Source organism: Pelodiscus sinensis, chromosome 1 (assembly GCF_052426305.1).
Source record: "Pelodiscus sinensis isolate ZL-2025 chromosome 1, ASM5242630v1, whole genome shotgun sequence".
NCBI classification, from domain to species: domain Eukaryota; kingdom Metazoa; phylum Chordata; order Testudines; family Trionychidae; genus Pelodiscus; species Pelodiscus sinensis.
The window spans coordinates 73,024,306-73,043,944 of NC_143052.1; the positions used below are offsets into that span (position 1 = coordinate 73,024,306).

General features: G+C 42.5%; 1 protein-coding gene across 1 annotated transcript in view; it reads left to right on the forward strand.

Annotated features, from left to right (window-relative positions):
• OTOGL (otogelin like) overlaps nt 1-19,639 on the forward strand; it is a 156,761-nt gene that overhangs the window by 44,091 nt on the left and 93,031 nt on the right. The window contains exons 18-25 of the mRNA XM_075932401.2: nt 1,316-1,440; nt 3,710-3,919; nt 4,499-4,664; nt 6,402-6,476; nt 7,454-7,503; nt 8,207-8,369; nt 10,679-10,786; nt 12,748-12,886. Of these exons, the coding sequence (XP_075788516.2) occupies nt 1,316-1,440; nt 3,710-3,919; nt 4,499-4,664; nt 6,402-6,476; nt 7,454-7,503; nt 8,207-8,369; nt 10,679-10,786; nt 12,748-12,886 (1,036 nt within the window). The remainder of the gene's footprint in view (nt 1-1,315; nt 1,441-3,709; nt 3,920-4,498; nt 4,665-6,401; nt 6,477-7,453; nt 7,504-8,206; nt 8,370-10,678; nt 10,787-12,747; nt 12,887-19,639) is intronic.

Genomic DNA, 19,639 nt, shown 5'->3' on the forward strand with positions numbered 1-19,639 from the left:
GGGGAAGTAGCTTGAGTTTATGTGCACATTCACAACAGTAGCTTGTGTCTGTTACTTATGGGGGGCTTGGGCCCTGGGGTTAAGTTGCTTATCACAGGCAAGAGTTGATGGACCATGCGACTGCTCCAGCAGCTTGTGAGCTGAAGAGAGAAACTTTTAAATATAAAAGCTAGTGCCTTTGAATATGTTGTGAAAAAGGACAGATTTTTCTATGTAAAATCTATACACTGGGCCCAATGTGGCCCAGTGGATGGATCAGGGTTCAAAAGACTTTGGTCCCATTCTCAGCTCTGCCACAGGCCTATGAGGTGACATTCTCCTCTCTGTGCCTCAGTTTCACCATTTGTAAAGTGGGGAGAAGGCTACGGGCCTCCTTTTGTAATACACTTTGAGATCTGATGAAAAGCACTAAGTAAGAGTTGTTATTATTTGCTGGGGGTGACTAATGGAGACTGGAAACCTGGAAGAGGATTCATCTCTCATATTTGTTTTCTTAGCTTAATTATTTCTTTAAAAATGTATTATGAAGGCTCTGCTCTTCTTTCTTGTGTCAAAACACAAGACACTCCATTTCTAGAATTTATGAATACTGCTGTTTCTAGAATCTATACAGATTTCCAATTTCTCAGTAACTATCCAAGTTACATAAGTCTGGCACTTAACTGAAAGCAGAAATGTGTGTTGAATCTGAAGTGACTCTCAGTGTGTATCTCTCTGGCCATTTGCAGCATCACCATCTTGAATTCTATGGCAAGATGACAGCGAAGGATCTAATTTTGTAGATGTCTCCAAATGACTTAGAACCACAAAGTTCATTTGGGAATTGGTGGTCCTAAGTCATTGAGGCACTTTTAAAAATCACGCTTAGGGGGAACAAGAACATATGTCAACAACAGATTCACTGAAATTATTGGATCTATTTAAGAATGTTATACAGAATTTATAACACCAAATTTCTAATCATGTGTTTGTAATAATTCAAGAAATGCTGGATAGGCCTTGATTAAATATACTTAACTTTCCAAAATGTTTCTGTACCTATACCAGGCCCACTGGACAGACTTTACCCCTTCAGAGGTGGTACTGTATTTGCCAGTTGTAAAGGATAATGTTTCATGAGAATTCTGTTCATTTCATTCCTTTACAAAGATTCTAAAACAAAGTGCAGTGATGGCAAAGAATGCACTGTAGAAACAATGGATAAGTAAGGGAGATCTGAACAAATGCAAAGACATTAGTAATATTAGTCTGTGCGAGAAGCCCTTCTACCTGGAGATACTGATCTTTTTTGCTTTATCTTTCCTTCTCCCTTCAGTTCTCCAGCAGGGATGATTGAAGGAACCCCACAGCTTCATGCCAATGCATGGAAGGTTTCCTCAGCTTGTTTTGTGCCTGTCAACGTTCCCGTGGTTGATCCTTGCAACATTAATCAACAAAATGGTACCGTTTGACTTTCAAATTTTGCTGTAGATTTATCTTAACCAATTACTAGTTCAGATTTTGTTTTCTCTATGCTGCCTGAGTTTCATTTTTACCTACAGATTTTCTTTGGGTGTCAGTTTTACTTCATTTCTAGATACACAATGATTTTGGATTTTTTTTTGTTTTACAACGCCTTTCCTTTGATGTGTTTAATGTCCTTAATATACAAACTGAAATAACCTTTGGCACATGCAAAGGTAATTACTTATTTTTAGATGTGCTTATGTTACCTTTTAAGACTATATAAGCATGTTTTGCAGATTCAAAGGCTGTTAGGTCTCCTCATATGCATGTAGCTTATAGTGATTGTGCCTTATCTCCAAGTAGTATTTTTAATGTTTTTGTGTGTAATATTCAAGTGCTTAATCAGGATTTACCCCCACTGAAGCCAATTAAATTGAACCCTGAGTAAAGACTACAGGACTGAGTGCAGAATAATCTTTAACTCTTTGGAAGCAGGATGAGTGGATGATGCAGGGCAGCAGTAGTGGCTGGTGATGAATGCCATCTCATACAGCACACAGAAGGACAGTGGTGTTGATGTGACTGGTTGGAGAGATGGTAGCTGGAAAACAGAATGCTTATCAGCAAGCTGAAACGTCTTGGCAATTCTAGGAGAGATTACAGGAGGGCTTAAGAGGTGGGAGTGCTCAAGTAGAGGTGTGGTTGTGGCAAGAGAAAGCAAAGATCTGAATTAGAGCTGCTCTCAGCCTTTATATTTGAGTTTGAAGGACAAGCACGCTCACCCTACCTTAGGAATCCAAGGATCAAAGTACTGTAGAAGAGGTCCAAGTGCAGCAATAAGCCACATGTGGCCCTTTAGCATTCCTTTCGTGTAGGTCTCAACCATGCAGTAGAAATGGTCATCTGTGGTCTTCTCTGTGGCAACTAGTCCACCATGTAACCTGCTTCTCTCTGAGCTATGAGATAAAATGAACAAAAGCATGAGATGGGCTCAGCATCAAAGCATAAATAATGGAGTTTTTTTGTGCCATATAAGAATTTCAGTGGGCAGGCCAGCAAAAAGTTAAGTAACTCCAGGAAGCACTATGTGACATATAGAGAGAGCAGTACAGGCAGTCCCCGGGTTACGTACAAGATAGGGACTGTAGGTTTGCTCTTAAGTTGAATCTGTATGTAAGTAGGAACTGGCGTCCAGATTCAGCTGCTGCTGAAACTGACCAGCGGCTGACTACAGGAAGCCTGAGGCAGAGTTGCTCTGCCCGGGCTTCCTGGAATCAGCCGCTGATCAGTTTCAACAGTGGCTGAATCTGGACGCCTGGGACAGAGCAGCTGGGGTGCTGCCGGGCTGGTCCCCGCAGCGCCGAGGTGCGGCGCTGCGGGGACCAACCTGGCAGCACCCCAGCTGCTCTACCCCTGGCATCCCCAAATCAGCTGCTGCTGAAACTGATCAGTGGCTGATTCCAGGAAGCCCGGGGCAGAGCAACTCTGCCTCAGGCTTCCTGTAGTCAGCCGCTGGTCAGTTTCAGCAGCGGCTGACTTGGGGACGCCTGGGGCAGAGCAGCTTGGGTGCTGCTGGGTTGCTCCAGTAGCGCCGCTCCTCGGCACTACTGGACCAACCTAGCAGCACCCAAGCTGCTCTGCCCCAGGCGTCCTGATTCAGCCACTGCTGAAACTGACCAGCAGCGGCTGAATCAGAATGCCTGGGGCAGAGCAGCTGGGGTGCTGCCGGGTTGGTCCAGTAGCGCTGAGAGCGGCGCTGCGGGACCAACCGGCAGCGCCCCAGCTGCTCTACCACAGGCGTCCCGAGAAAAGCCTGGTCTGCTGGGGGGCGCACTAGCCCGGGTTCTCTGCGGCTTTGCTCAGCATCTCCCTGGTCTGCTGGGACTGCCTGTAGTCTTGGGACGATTGTGTTCTAAAGCTCCAATTTATAACAAGTGTCCAGCCTGCATGCCAAGAAAAGTTTGGCCACTGAAAGCCCCCAATGACTTTCCGTATGCTCTTGAAATATATTCTGTTTCCATTTATATGTTTCTTTCACCTAAATATGGATTTTCATTTAGTTACATATTTTTATTGAAGCAAAGTTCATTGCTGAAATATTTACGTCTGTTACAAATAACAGTATTTTGTGGAACTACTTTATAAAGAAGCTTTTATTGTACAATTGTATGAATTGATATGTTGTTGATATACCCTTTACTATTTATTTTTGATTGATATATTGTCATGGGTACTGCCAAAAAAAAATGTTTCCTTCTCTTAGTTGGCTATGCTTCCCACTGTGATATCATCAGTCAAGAACTTTTTGCTCCGTGTCATCCGTACATCAGTCCAGGATTATACTACCAGCTGTGCCGTTTTGATGCCTGTAAATGTGGAAGCAGCTGTTTGTGTAATGCACTTGCACACTATGCCTATATCTGTGGCAAGCATGGAATTGCTATTGATTTCAGATCTCAGGTTTCATACTGTGGTGAGTAACATTTTCAAAAGAAGAATAGTTTTAGAAATAGGGAATGATCAGACATTCTTTGAACTAAAACTAATCTTTGCTTTGCATCAGAAACCAGAATCATGCTTTTGGATGTTTGAACTCAAACACTACAGAGTACATGCAGTTGCACAGCTGAGGGTGTCACTTCTTGGGAGGAGGGGAAAGATGTCAGAATGTAATATGGAAGATAGTGCAGAGATGTGAAACCAGGTCTTCCAAATCCTTGGCTAATACCCCTACCTGCTGAATCAGGTTTATCTCCCCTGGAAATTTGAGTTACTGCAAATACATTGAATATACTTTGGAACACACACACTTCTTCAAGGGTTTTTCTTAACAAAAAGTCATCCTGAACTGAATCATGTAAAGCTTCAAAATGGTGAAAACAAGAAATTTCTAACACACTAGAAATCAGAGTTGGGCTGAGGTCTGGCTGAGAATCACATGACTAAATCCAGCTTACCTGTGGTAATTTGGGACAGTGTTATTTCACACTATCATGAATGTATCTCCGTGTATATATTGCAACCTCATAAGACAATGTTGTTTCCTCCCTAGGTCTCGTTTGCCGAAGTGGTATGCTATATCATCAGTGCTCTTCTTTTTGCAAGCACTCCTGTTCTTCCCTTTCTTCCCCGCATATCTGTAATGACGACTGTGCGGAAGGATGCAATTGTCCTGATGGGAAATACTTTGAAGAATCAATCAACTTTTGTGTGCCAATGTAAGTCATATTACATTGTTCTCAATATATCCTTTCTGGAACTTTGCAGCAAGCCTTTAAAATAGAACTCTTTCTTGTGTCCCATTTTGTGCTCCCCTTTCTCTGCCATGATTACTGTACCATTTATTGGCTGAGGATAGTGTAATTGGTGACTGATGGCCAACAAGACAAGTGATTTACTGATTCAGTGTCAGTAAATGCGAAGTAATGCACATTTGAGGGCCAGAGCAGTCCCTGTCTGTGACAGGCTGACCCGGCCCCCCAGCTGCTGGTTACATGCTGGTTCCCTTAGAGGGGAGCCTGCAGAGGCTGCTCACCTTGCTCCCGGGGAGCTGGCTGCAGAGCCCACAGCAAAGCCTCCCCAGGAACTGGCCCTGTTTTATGTGTGGTGGTTTCGCTGCGGCAGTGAAACCTCCTTTGGGAGTGAGGCTGGCAGCCCTTGCCAGGCCCCTCCTGGAGAGGCTTCATTGCATTATTTAATCATTATACTGCAGAGCCTGCAGCTATGTAAGCAGTAGGATTTTTAGATGTTAAAATGATGTTAAAATTAGTAACAATAAAAATTCTGGAAAGGCTATCAAACCTCATTTTTCACGTTTTTAGACCATAGTAAAATCAAGGTGGGAAGCTGATTATTTCAAAACTGCCTTCTGCAGGTTTCTTATACTGTATGGTCTTCTAAAGTGTCTGGCTATGTCTACACCGGCATGATTTTCCGGAAATGCTTTCAACTGAAAAGTTTTCCGTTAAAAGCATTTTTGGAAAAGCGCGTCTAGATTGGCAGGACGCTTTTCCGCAAAAGCACTTTTTGGGGAAAAGCGTCCATGGCCAATCTAGACGCCCTTTTCCGCAAAAAAGCCCCGATCGCCATTTTCGCGATCGGGGCTTTTTTATGGAAAACAAATCTCTGCTGTCTACACTGGCCCTTTTGCGCAAAAGTTTTTTGGAAAAAGACTTTTGCCCGAACGGGAGCAGCATAGTATTTCCGCAAAAGCACTGACGATCTTACATGAGATCTTCAGTGCTTTTGTGGAAATTCAAGTGGCCAGTGTAGACAGCTGGCAAGTTTTTCTGCAAAAGCAGATGATTTTGTGGAAAAACTTGCCAGTCTAGACACAGCCTCTGGGTTTTGGCCATTGTCTGACAGGACACTACACCAATTCAAATTCAGTATGGCAATTCCTATGTTCCTATCATTTTTGGAATACCATTCTGTAAATTAGGCTCCATCTGACATACTTGCTACTCCTGTAGCATGGAAGAAAAGCTGCTTTCTGTGAGATTGTATAACGCGGGCAGAATTGACCCTGGGAACTTGGGAGCTTAGCACATGAGCCTCTACCACATGAGCTAAAAGCCAGCTGGCTATCAGCTAGGCTGTAGAGCAGACTCCTCTCTGTAAGTGGTCTCTGTGCCACTAGGTGGAACACTATACCCAGCAGGTGTGTGGGTTACAGCTACAATACACAGAAAAAGCAAACACGTAATTTGAAGATCATTGCGGGGAATGAGGGTAAATTGAAGTCAATAGCAAAATCCACTTGATTCAGCAGGTCCAGGATTTCACTCTTTAAGTCTCACCTTCCATTAAGCTTGCACTATAAATAGAAATAAGCAGATCAATTAAAGAATTAACCTGCATGTTTATCTTTCTTTGTTAGGATTTTAAGCATGAAATGTCCTTATCCTATTTCATATAGGTTTTTATACCAATAAGCAGAAGCTTTGTTTTCACAGATCAGGCTGTCATTGTTATTACAAAGGCAGAGCCTTCCAGCCTGGAGAAATCCTGCCCACACAGTCAGGCTCCTGGTAGGTTTTGGGATTAAGAGTTTAATCTTTGACTACTCAGGCCCTGATTCTGCTAGAAGAATTACATATGCAGCCCCCCTGTTCCTGTGTGGTTTTTAAATTCAGAATTAGGGCCTATTTGCTCCTATTTGCTCCACATTTATTTTGTATGTTGGAAAAGGAAATCTTGAGAGAAACTGGATTTAATAAATTATAAAAAGAGCTCTTAAACTCAGAGAAACAACTCATCCCACCACCTCTGCACTATTCCCACTCACCCCAGCCTCACCATGCCCCATTGTCCCATACTTGCCACAACAGTCCCCATACACCCCACAGCCAGCCAACAACCTAATCCCACCCATCCCCTTGGTATTTTCCTAGCCACTCAAAGTTCCCCTTCCTTCCTCTGGCTCAGACCTCCACTCCCATCCTGGGATAGAATAGCTCTTCTTGATCCTGGCTGCACAGTTCCACCCGCTTCATGATCCTCTGTTATGACACTAAGGTGGCCATACCAAATGTCAATGAGTGGTGTGTGATTCAGCATATTAGGCCATAGTGCTGCTGAGGTTTGGCTCACTCATGACAGGAGAATGGCTGGGCCAAATTTGAGTGAGTGGTGTTGCACTGTTGTGTGGATTAGTTCCACTGTCTTCCACCGCCCTCCCCCCCCCCCGCACACACAGTTGTCTCCTCTTGTTTCCCTGAAATGGAGGCCTGTGCGAGTGTATGCCGTGCACATTGATTAATCTAGGCCTATATCACATCGCCAGTACCCTCAGGCACCCAGTTCCTGCATCAATATAAGTAAGTTACACACAGAATATGGAACAGATTTGAGATTTCTAGAGTTTAATGATCATCTCCCTCTTGATTTAAATGATAAAATTAAGTACTGTTTTTAGAATGTTGTATAATTGTTATTTTCTTATATACACAGCAGTTGTGTGATTTATTTTTTCCTGGAATAAAGATGATTTATTTCTTTATACCAGCCAGTGTTTGAATGGAACAATGAAATGCACTGAAACTGCTACAACGGCAGGTAATTTACATTCTTGTCTTATTTTACAGTTTAACAGGAAAAAATATTTGCTATATTTATTCATTTGCTTTTTTATATTCATATACATTTCATCAGATGCTAAATATCACTTTTTTTGGCATAAAGCACAGCAACTTTCAGTGTAACTTGTATTCCTAAATCACTTAAGAATTTTTGAAAGCACCCCTCTCATAAGATATATGCAAAAATGTTCAAACCTGGGTGCCTAAAATTAGGGGGCAAATTCCATATTAAAGCACCTAAAAGAAGAAATCTGATTTTCAGCAGTGCACAGCAGGTGAAATTTGAGCTGGATTTCTGATGGAATTTGTGAGTGCTCAACACCTTTGAAAATCAAGCCAGTTCACTGAGGGCTGATCCAAAGCACACTGAAGTGATTAGTAATTGACTGTAATAGGCTGTGGGTCATGCCTTGATTTAGCTGCCTCACTTTAGGCACTTCAGTTTGCAATTTTGGACCACAGTTAGTAGATATTTTTAATGCTATAATTACATAAAATATTAACAAAAATGAAAGTTTTGCACTTTTAACTCAGTTGAATACTCACAAAATGCACTTAGTTTATATGGTATATTTTATTAATTAAAATCCTTTAAAAAGTAAATTGTGAACTAAAATAATTAGAAACCTTCAGTGCAAAAGAGCTGCTGATCTCATTCAATTTGCATTTTACATTTGAAGTTCACACATGCCCTGAAGGAAAAATCTACTATGACTGCAGATATCCGGTGCCTGGCTTACCAGCAGCTGGTGTGAACTGTGAGATTTCCTGTGCAAACCTTGCCATGAACTTCACATGTGTGCCATCACCACCCTGTGCAAGTGGCTGTATCTGCCCCCCAGGGTAAGTGTAAGCCAGAGTGTTTTGTAGAGCCAGGGGGACAGGAATACTTTTTCCTTCACGAGGACCCCCTGCAAACTGTCTTCTCTTTTCTTCAGACAGTACAATTCATAAATGTCCATCTTCTGATTTGCTTGCAAACATTTGAATCTATCATGCTGCCTTTTTTTCTGAGATATAAGGTATTGATTGTCATAGTTACCAGGCCAGCTGTTCACTAACCATTTCTCTTGTCTTTGTGAGTGCACCCTCCATAGGATTTAGGCTTCGTGTCTTACCTCCTCTGCGCAGAATCCTACAGTTTTCCCAATCTTGGATCGGGTCTTAGGCTACAGGATCATGTGCATCAACTGTGTGTAGCCTAGTGGGCTTGGAACCTGTGGTTCTTCCCTTTGGGAGACAATGACCATGGGCCATGGGCGGGCAAGATCTAGACTGCTAATCCTTTGAATTTGGCCCACAGCCAGCCACATGGGGACCCTCAGGGAGGGAGAAGCCCCAAGCTGCTCCAAGTAGCTGGCTCTTCCATGTGCCTCTCTGCTTCATGCACTGCCCCTGCTCCCAGAACAATCTCTCAGTTTTCATTGGCTGTTTCCAGCCAATGGGTGCTGAGAGATTGTGCTTGGGGTGGATGGCACAGAGAGGTACATGGTGCAGCCAGTCACTTTGAGTGGCCTGGGGCTGCAGAAGGCAGGAAGTTATAGTGGATTACAAATTATATAGGAGTCAACAATGTAATGCTGTTGCAACAGAAGTGCACATCTTATGGACTGTATTAGCAGGAGGGTTGTAAGTAGGAAGTAAATCTTCCACTCTACGAGCCACTGCTAAGACCTCAGCTGGATTATTGTGTCCATTTCTGAGTACCACACTTTGGGAAAGTTGTGGACACGTTGGAGAAAGTCTAGAAGAAAATCACAAAATTGATTTAAGGTCTGGAAAACTTGACTATCAGGGAAGATCGAAGAAATTGAGTTTGTTTAGTCTGGAGAAGAAAAGACTGAGAAGAGATTTAAGAACAGTCTTCAGATATTTAAAAGGTTGTTAAAAAGAAGAGGGTGATAAATTGTTCTCCTTAACATCTTACAACAGGAGTAGATGTAATGGACTTAAATTGCAGCAAGAACATTAGGAAAAATTTCCTAACTGCAACAGTAGTTATGCACTAGAACAAATTACCAAGGGAGATTGTGGAATTTCCATCATTGTCTAGCCTGTTTATAAAAATCTCCAAACATATGTCAGGGATGGTCTGAATAAAATGTAGTACTACCTCAGGCTATGTCTGCACTACGGGGTTTTCCAGAAAAGGCAATGCAAATGAATTGCTGATTAGCATTTTCTCGCGCTTCATTTGCATAATCTCTTCCAATCTCTTTTTGCGTGAGGGGTTTTTGTGCAAAAAGAAGCAGTGTGGACATTTCCGTTTTGCGCAAAACCCCCTTTTTGCGCAAGATCCTTATGCCTCTTACCCTCCAGGTAATTGCTGGCCATCCAGGGGTCTGTCCATACGATGGTTAAGGTAGCTGCTGTGGAGGACCCCAAAGCATGGGGTCTAGGATGGCCGTTCTGAACTGTCCTATGGACTGGGCGGCTGTGGTATCAAGTGTCGGGTTCGATATCACAGGAGATTGTTTCAAAAGGACTGGGTGACTGGGGTGCACCTTTTAACATGTAAGGCAAAGTAAGGACTGGAAAAGCCCAAAGGAGAATGGTTGAGTGACTAACAGTCTGGTGGTGTCAGAGAGTTAAGTACAAGTAAGATTCCCTCTTATTGGAGTCAGGGGATAAAAGGGCAAATCACAGTCCTGAGTTGGGTACCTCAATACTTGTTGCGTCTTATTAAGTCATTGGAAAAAAAATACATACTCATCCTTAATGCTGATGATGATACAGAAAACATTACTGTGAACTTTGCTTTAGCTTTTAAGGGAAGGATCTTCAAACTTATTTGTAATATGGATGGCGTCTGTTTGCATTTACATAGACCACTTCCCCACTCAGTCACAACGGCAGCTACAACAATTGCTTCCCTAGAGCATAATATCAGGAAAGCATGTAGTATAATGTAGCTGAGCAGCTGGAGGTAAGAAGGCAGTGCAATGTGACTAAGCAGTTCTCTGGACCATGGTCACCAGTAGCTTCTCCAGCAACCAGCAATGTTCTATTGACCACAGCTGAAAACCTGTGCTTTAGGTGGTTAGCTTAAGCTTGAATAGTTGGATTTTCACTTTAAACAATAATATCATGAAATTATCTCATATTGAGAAAATAAATACAGGCCAAATTGTGTTTTATCTTCTATTTTTAAGGATGGCAGAGCATAAAGGGAAATGTTATGTTCCTGATAGTTGTCCATGTACCTGGAAAGATTGGGAATATTTGTCTGGAGAAGTGATATCTACACCTTGCTATACCTGGTAAGAAACTACTATTATGTTTTACATATTTCCAAAACATTACTGCCTAACAATAAAGTGAACTTTTATACTTAATATTGCAATTTTTTTAACTACATTAAAAAACATCATAGTACGGGAAAAGAAATATCAAGAAAGAGAAACTGAAGAAGAATACAAGAGAAAAGTTGAATGTAAAATTATGGGTGAGGAAGCTGGTCATTTGGTAGCTCAGGATACAACTTACATGCTATCCTCCAATAAGGCTTGGGGCTATATGCAGGGTAAACTACTACTTAGTATGAGTGAGAATATGATAATCTACCCATTAGCCAAAGCCATGATATAAACAGCTCACAAAGAGAAGGAAAGGAAAGGAAAGGAAAGGAAAGGAAAGGAAAGGAAAGGAAAGGAAAGGAAAGGAAAGGAAGAAAGAGAGCAATAGCTAAACAGCATTCAAATTATTTTAAAATTGGGAAGATAGAACCTGGATTCCTTTCACATGTCTTCAGCCTGGCCTCATATGTGGAAAAAATATAATTGGGAGGGGTGCCTGTCTGCACTTCCTTTGTAGCCAGCTTGCACATACAAATTAGTGACACTGTGAAAATGTTACTAGCAAAATGTATGAGATCATAAAATTAATTAAACATGCATAACTGAGGCTCTGGAAATTTTACGGTCATTTACATGAAGGCAACACAATTTAAGTCACTTCATATAACCAACAGCAAAATGTGGTCCTCCAAATGTAAGCAAATTTGGGGCTTGTTTGGCACAAGGAAATCCCATTGATAGTAATAGGGGTGCTCCTGATACAGGTTGGACTTCCCTAGTCCAGACCCCTCAGGACCTGAGTGGTCCCAGATGAGGGAATTTGCTGAACCAGGGAAGATCCCCTGCCACCGGCCTCGCTGCTACCTGGGCAATACAGCTGCTCTGGCCCCACTGTCATAGCTGCTTCTCCAGCCAGCACAGCAGCCAGCACTGCAGCATGCAACCCTGGCCCCGCTGCCAGCCAGTACGTGACCCCTATCAGGTTGCCAACCTGCCACAGCCCAGTTGGGTTGCCGCAGCCTTGGAACCGCAGCCATGGCCCCAGACAGGCTTCCCCCGCAGTGCTGTCACAGCTCTGTCCCCACTGCCAGGCCAGCACTCACGAGCTGCCCCGACCCCAGCTGGGTGGCTGCACTCCCAGGTCTGTTGCCACAGCCCCAAACGGGGCTGACCAGGCAGCCGCTGCTGTCCCCGCTGCCAGGCCGGCAGGTAGCCCCCATTGGGTTGCTGCAGCACAACCTCAGCTGCCTGGGCTGCCCCGGCACCAGCTGAGTTGCCGGGCTGCTTCTGCCCCGCTACCTTGGCCCCACTACTGCCGCCTGGCAGCTGATGCCCGGTTCTGCTACCACCAGCTTTGCCTTGCCCCGGGTTTCAGCTGCTGGCCCTCCTGTCCCAGGGCTCTCTTGTTCAGCAACATCCCTGGTCCAGCTGGATCACGGATGTTGCTGGAAGACAGAATCCTGGTTTAGGGAGGTGCAATCTGTATTGAACAAATGTAGATTCTCTCTAATGAATATATCAGAATGAATCAAGAACAGAAAGTTTTAGTATTGTAAGACTCTTGTTTAGGCACTGTTTAGGGGTGCTGGAATTTTCCATCCAGCCCCGAGGAGGCAGTGGGAATACTTTCATGTGCCATGGAATCGGTAGGATTTTCTTGTTCTTTTTCTGCACCTCTTTATCAATTATGTGGGTTTAAGGCCACCCTTTTGCCACTTTTGCAGCATTGACAAGCTCACATTCCCAGGGCAGCATGCAGCACAGTTCTGTGGTACCATGGGTATGCAAGTTTTTCCCTTGATTTTTTTTCACAAGTCAAAATAAAGAGTGTAATAAAAAAAACTTATTTGAAAAGAAAGGAGGCTTTGAAAAGAAAATAGCCTTTTTTCGGAGACATTATGGACTATATTACTTTTTCCTCACAGTGTTTGCCGGCGCGGGATATTCACATGCACTAGTTATCCTTGTCCTGCTGTGTGTACAGTTTACGGGGATCGACATTATTACTCTTTTGATGGGTTGGAATATGATTTCGTCAGTGACTGCCAAGCTTATTTAGTGAAGGTAGGAAAATTATTCTCACATTTTAAACATTTTTCTCTAGGCACATTTCTGTATAAAAAAGATTATTTTAATTAAAGCAATAGAGAATTGGACTTGCAAAGGGAGCCCCCACATTTTTTCAGTATCAGTGGGTTATATATTGAAAGAGCTATTAATAAAGAGAGTGAAACAGAGATGTAAGGGAAATCTATAAAGAACTGTCCTGTAAATGGCTTTTAGTGCTGACACTCTTTTGAATATGATGGTGATGATATTTTTGTACAGTGGCCAAAGCATACATATATAGGTGCTCCCAGGACAAATAAAAGATTGGACCCTTCTCTGCCCTGCCATGAGGAAGGAAAACAAATGAAAGGGATGTGTAGACACCACTTGCATCAAACCATCTCCACAACTGGAGTTCCCAGTTGTGCTCTTCCATCTGTATCTTTTAGATTTAAGCTCTTCAGAGCAAAGGCTGTCTTTATTTTCTGTACTCAACTATGCTGAGTGAGTTGTCAGCTTATACAGCAGGTTATAACAGAGACAGGTACAGTTTAAAAGAGTGACTAACCATTACTTACTCCTAGCGAGAAGTTGTTCTTGCTACCTAGATAGGTAATTGCTTTGCACTTTTCCCTCTGTGACTCAAAGACCAATAAAATGTGAATTTTAAATGACAGCTATGTTGCTCTCACAGGGTATGTCTGCAGTTAGACACCTGTTGGGCTTGGGCTAAAGGGTTATTTAATTATGGTGTAGATGTTTAGATTTGGGGTGGAGTCCTGGCTTTAGGACTCTGTGTGATGGGAGGGTCCCAAAGCTTAAGCTGTAGCCTAGCATTAATGTCTACACCTCAATTAAACAGCCTTTTAGCCTGAGTCCCCAGAGTCCAAGCCTGAAATAGCTTGCACAGACATCTAATTGCAGTGTAATCATATCCTGTGCTTGTTTTCCTGTAAGAGTAATTAACATGGAAACTGCTGTGCAGCTAGATACATCTTTTTGTTTGTTTGTTTGTTTTGTTTTATTATCGCATATTCATTTGTATGTTCATTTATAAAATGCGTTTGGTATAGTTTCCAGGGGCCTGATCCACAATGCCCAAATCAGTGGAAGTCTTTCCATTGACTTCAATGGGATCTGTGTTAGACCCTGAGTGAATGTGCCTACTTAAATGCGAGTGTGCTGATTTAACAAAAAAGCTACAAATACCTTTATAATGATGGGTTGGCAACTACATATTAATGTTCCTAATAGCAAATATTTACATAACTTTCCTATTTTATGTAAAAATAGCATTATTGACATTTCTAAATTAATGCTCCTGTTACTAAGAACTCACTAATTATTTCTTATGTCTGGTTGGTGCTGGTGGTAGTGTTTAGAAGTGAGAATCTGTTTTTGGAATTCCAGTAATAGTCTACAAAAGAATATGTTTATTACTTCTAACTCTCTAATAAAAAGCACAGCTTCTCATTCATTATTATTCAAAATAACATTCCATAGAAACATTACAAAATACCAATTCCTGTGTGAAATAAAATAAAGTAATCAAAATAATAACAGTGTGAACTTGCATTTTGGGGAGTATGGCCTGAAGATTTTGTGTCTGTTTGCAAAGTGTGATTCAAAATGATGATATACAACCCTCTTCTTCCAAAAGCCAAAACAAACAAAAGCCACTCACAAGTAAACTCCTGATATGTATCGAGCCATCTCTTAACTAGATGTTATCTTGTTTGTAAAACCATCTTGGCGTGCGAGAGTTGGAAAATTAATGACGTGTCTTAATCTATAAATCATCCAGCCAGATAGATACATAGCCTAATCTTCACTAGCCTCTCAACCTTTGGGATTGTGATTGTCTTGCTGATCCCTCACGTTGTCCATTCCAGTTTTACCCAGCATTCTTCTTCATATTCATTTTTTAAATGAATCACTGGAAGCATATGGCATTCTAAAGTTCAAGAAGGAAGTTGGCAGTCATATAATCAAGGCATGTGGCACATTGCCTGTAGTCCTTTCATGCAGTGAACAAGATGACTCAAGTGATGAAAATGCTGCCTATGTAGTTTTGTGATATCAGTACTAGCCTTGTTATATTGGAGACAGGTGCAATGGTAGGCCTACCTAGAAGCCTTTTAAACTCTGTGTGTTTGGCTTTTTTTAAAATTAGGATATGCTTGGTTCACAATAGCTAATTTGTTCACGGTCCTTGGATTGCACTGTAGTGCTGATGGATTTTACCACCCCTACAGAAGGATTTTTTACTACAAGCCAGGCACTGTATAATGATTGTTAGAATAGATAACATAACTATTTGTTCAACTGTGTATATAAAATGTTTAGAGGCAATGAAGAGACTGATTTGTTCTATAATGATGCTGATGATTTTATATTGGATAGTTTCCCTGATAGTTTCTACTGAAAGGATGAGAGGTTGCTGCTTTAAATATTTGTCCTGGGGATTTCTTTAAGCTGTTTAACTTCCTATTCAGTAAATCCAGTTTATTTGGCTGGAGCTCTGGAGTAAATGTGCTATATATACTCCAACTGAATATTAAAGCATATACCTTCTCTATGATATTTATAATAAACATTGCATATAATGTATATAAGTGTAACTGGCATATTACTTGGGAGAGTGTGAACATGGTGGTCCATATACTTAGCCAGTTAGGACCCTGCCTCTGATTCTGCACATTCATTCATTTATACACACAAAATTATATTTGTGTGCGCAACGAGAACTTACTTGTGCAACTGTAATAGGTTTATATGCAGAAAGAGGCCATTTTTGATGTTATATTTGCTTGTTCCTAAGTTAAAACAATGCTGTCACCTTCTCAAAATTATTCTACCCATTGTTTAGTCACCTAGGGTGTGTCTAGACAACAAGGTCTTTTGGAAATAAGTGGCCTTTTTTTGAAAGAACTTCACCTGTGTCTAGACTGCTACCGCGTTCTTTCAAAATTAAATTGAAAGAATGCGGCAGGTTTTTTTGAGCACGGAAAAACTCTTTTTACGAGGAATAACACCTTTTTTCAAAAGTGCTCTTTCGAAAAAAGGTATTATTGAACGAAAACAGTGCTTTTTTGAAAGAGAACATCCAGACTGCCTGGGTGCTCTCTTTCGAAAAAGTGGCTCTCTTTTTCGAAAATACTGGTTGCTGTCTAGATGCTCTCTTTTGAAAGAGGCCTGTAGTCTAGATGTAGCCTTACAGCATTACTACTATTATTTGTATTACAGCAGTGCTCAGAAATCCTAGCTCAGGTTGAGGCCTCTTTGTACTGGGCACTGTACAAACACATGATAAGAGACTGTTTCTCTGCCTGGCAGCCTGCAGTCCAAATAGATCAGACAGATAAAAGGTGGAAGGGGAAACAGGAGCAGAAAACTCAAGGGCTGTGTCTACATTGGCACCCCTTTCCGGAAAAGGGATGCTAATGAGACCAGTTGGAATTGCAAATGCCGCGGAGGATTTAAATATCCCTCGCGGCATTTGCAATTCCGACTGGTCTCATTAGCATCCCTTTTCCGGAAAGGGGTGCCAATGTAGACACAGCCAAGTAGTTTGCCCAAGGTTATACAGCCATTCAGTAGCAGAACCAGGGGTAGAACCCCCAGCTTCGTCAGTTTGCATGTTGTCCACTCATCTACACTATCCTCTGACAAGATAGTTTCCTAAAGAGTAACATTATGCTTATTCAACAGCATATCTGAAATAATAATGTCAAATAACAATTCCAGGGGGAAAGAGAACGGAAACTAGTAACATTAGAACTTTAGACATTGGGAATGAGATTGTTTGTTTGTAAATCTGATATGTTTGTAACTGTGAATGAAACATTATAGTATTACTTCCAAAAGTTTGCAACTGAATATTGACTTAATACAGTTTTTTAACTTTACTATGCCAAAGAAAAACACTTTTCTTAACCATTTGAATTTAAATGAAAAAAGCGCAGAAACAGTTTCCTCACCTGATCAAATCTTCTTTTTAATGTCCTCTTAATTTTATTAGCAACTTACATTTAACATCGGTACTGTACTATATTTTCTTTCTTTTTTCTCTTTTTTTGGTCTGTCCTGCTTCCTGATTGTGTACACGCAGTCCCCGAGTTATGCGTCCTCCGGGGTGAGAAAAGCTGCTCCGGGTGTTCCTGGTCTGCTGGGGTGGTCCCCAGCAGACCAGGGACACCCCGAGCAAAGCCTTGGAGGCGGCCCCGCCCCCTCTGTGGCTTTGCTCCGGGTCTCCCTGGTCTGCTGGGGACCCCCCCAGCAGACCAGGGACACCCGGAGCAAAGCCTTGGAGGCGCGAGACACTGCCGCCTCCGCGGCTTTGCTCCAGGTCTCCCTGGTCTGCTGGGGGGGGGGGGGAGGGCGCAGCTAGTGCGCCCCCTCCCCCAGCAGACCAGGCTTTTGTTGTGGACGCCTGGGGTAGAGCAGCTGGGGTGCTGCCGGGTTGGTCCTGGGGGGACCTACCCGGCAGCGCCCCAGCTGTTCTGTCCCGGGCTCCAGATTCAGCCGCTGTTGAAACTGATCAGTGGCTGATTCCAGGAAGCTGGGGGCAGAGCAACTCTGCCTCGGGCTTCCTGTAGTCAGCCCCTGGTCAGTTTCAGCAGCAGCGGCTGAATCTGGAGCCAGTTCCGAGTTACGTACAAATTCAACTGAAGAACAAACCTATAGTCCCTATCTTGTACGTAACCCGGGGACTGCCTGTACTTCTAATCAGTTCCTCTCTCTCTGATGTTCATAATTCTTAGGTTCTATTGTACTTATTTATTATATTGCAATAGCCTTCCAAAATGTCATTTTCCATTTTCTGCAAAGAAAAAAAGTCATCCCGTTAACATGTGCACATTAATTTGACAGATAATTAATTCAGCCAATTTGAACCAGATTTTCAAATACATTAGGTGAACACTTGCACATCTGATTTGCACATGAACAGACTCATAGCATAACAGAACTGGAAGAAACCTTGAGAAGTTATCAGGTCTAGTCTCCTGCACTCATGGCAGGACCATGCACTATATGGACCATCCTTAATAGGTGTTTGTCTAATCTCCTCTTAAAAGTCTCCAATGATGGAGACTAGCCTTCCTATCATAGGTAATTTATGGTACCACTTGGGAGGGAAAACTGACCTTCTGTGTCCCTGCCAACTTTTTAATTGGTAATTAGGGTGCCTGTCATGCCCCCTCCCTGTTCCTCTAGGCAACCCTCCCTGTACCTCCTCTCCTTGCAAAGATCAGTCACTTATGTTCCCTAGACAAATTATTCCTACACCCTAACTGTTAGGAAGTTTTTCCTAATACCTAACCTAAGCCTCCCTTTCTGCAATTTTAGCCCATTGCTTCTTGTTCCATGATCAGATGTTAAGAAGAATAATTTTTCTCCCTCCTTCTTGCAACAAACTCTTAGATTCTTGAAAGCTGTTATGTCTCCTCTCAGTCTTCTCTTTTCTAAACATAATAAATCCAATCCTTCAACCTTCCATTTTAGGCCATATTTTCTAGTCCTTTAATCATTTTTGTTGCTCTTCTCTGTACTTTTTCCAGTTTCTTCATATCGTTCCTCCAGTTGAGGCGTATAATCAGCAGTAGGGATTTGATAGTGTATATGTGTAAATGGTTAACTGATGAGCCTGAGCCTGATACTGCAGCAGCGTTGGTGTGTGGGGGAGGGAGGCTCCCCACAAGCACTGGCTCCCGCCTGCCCCTCACACTGCTGCTTTTGTATCAGAGGCAGCAGTTTGGGGTAGAAGGGCCAGGCAGCTCCATGGGAGCCAGTGCTCATGGGGAGCTGGCTTAAAAGGCGGCTCCCTGTGAACACCAGCTCCCATGGGGCTGCCTCCCTGCCTGTGTGTAAACATGTAACCGCTGAAAATTTCCGCAGTTATACATTTACAAAAACACCCCAAGCCAAACCAAACCAAAACCAAAACACTTTTTAACATCCCTAATCAGTGCAGAGTAGAGCAAAATAATGACTTCTCATCATCTTCTTATAACACTCCTGCTAATACATCTCAGAATGTTTTCTTTTTTTGCAACACTGTTGGCTAATATTTAGCTGGTGATCCACTATGACGCCTGGATCCCTTTTGCTTTCTAGGTAGTCATTTCCCATTTTGTATGTGTGCAACTGATTGTTCCTTTCTAAGCGGAGTGCTTCATATTTGTTCCTGTTGAATTTCATTCTTTTTACCTCTGATCATATCTCCAGTTTGTCCAGATAATTTTGAATGATAATCCTATCCTTCAAAGCCCTTGAAACCCTGTCCAGCTTGGTATGATCTAGAAACTTTATAAGTGTACTCTATGCCAGAGGTGGGCAAATACTGGCCTCTGGGCCAGATCCAGTTCCTCAAGGTAAGCTGTTGCTATATTTACCTGTGCATCTGCAGGAACAGGTGATCACAACTCCTTGGTGGCTGTGAATTGCTGCTTCCAGCCAGTGGGAGCTGCAGGAGGCAGTGTTCCAGTCTGCACTGCTTCCTGCAGCTCCCATTGGCCAGGAACAGCAATTTGCAGCCAAAGGGAGCAGCAATTTCCCATACCTGCAGAGGCATCCTTAAATATAGTGATCCTAATTCGAACTACTGTTACTCCTTATTTGAGGCTCTCTAATTCGAACTACCTACTCCATGCCACGTGTAGCCGCGGGAACATGCAAATGAAGCCCAGGATATTTAAATCCGGGGCTTCATTTGCAACTCCGCTTGCCCTCATTTGCCTACCTAGCTCAAACTAACGAGCTAGTATA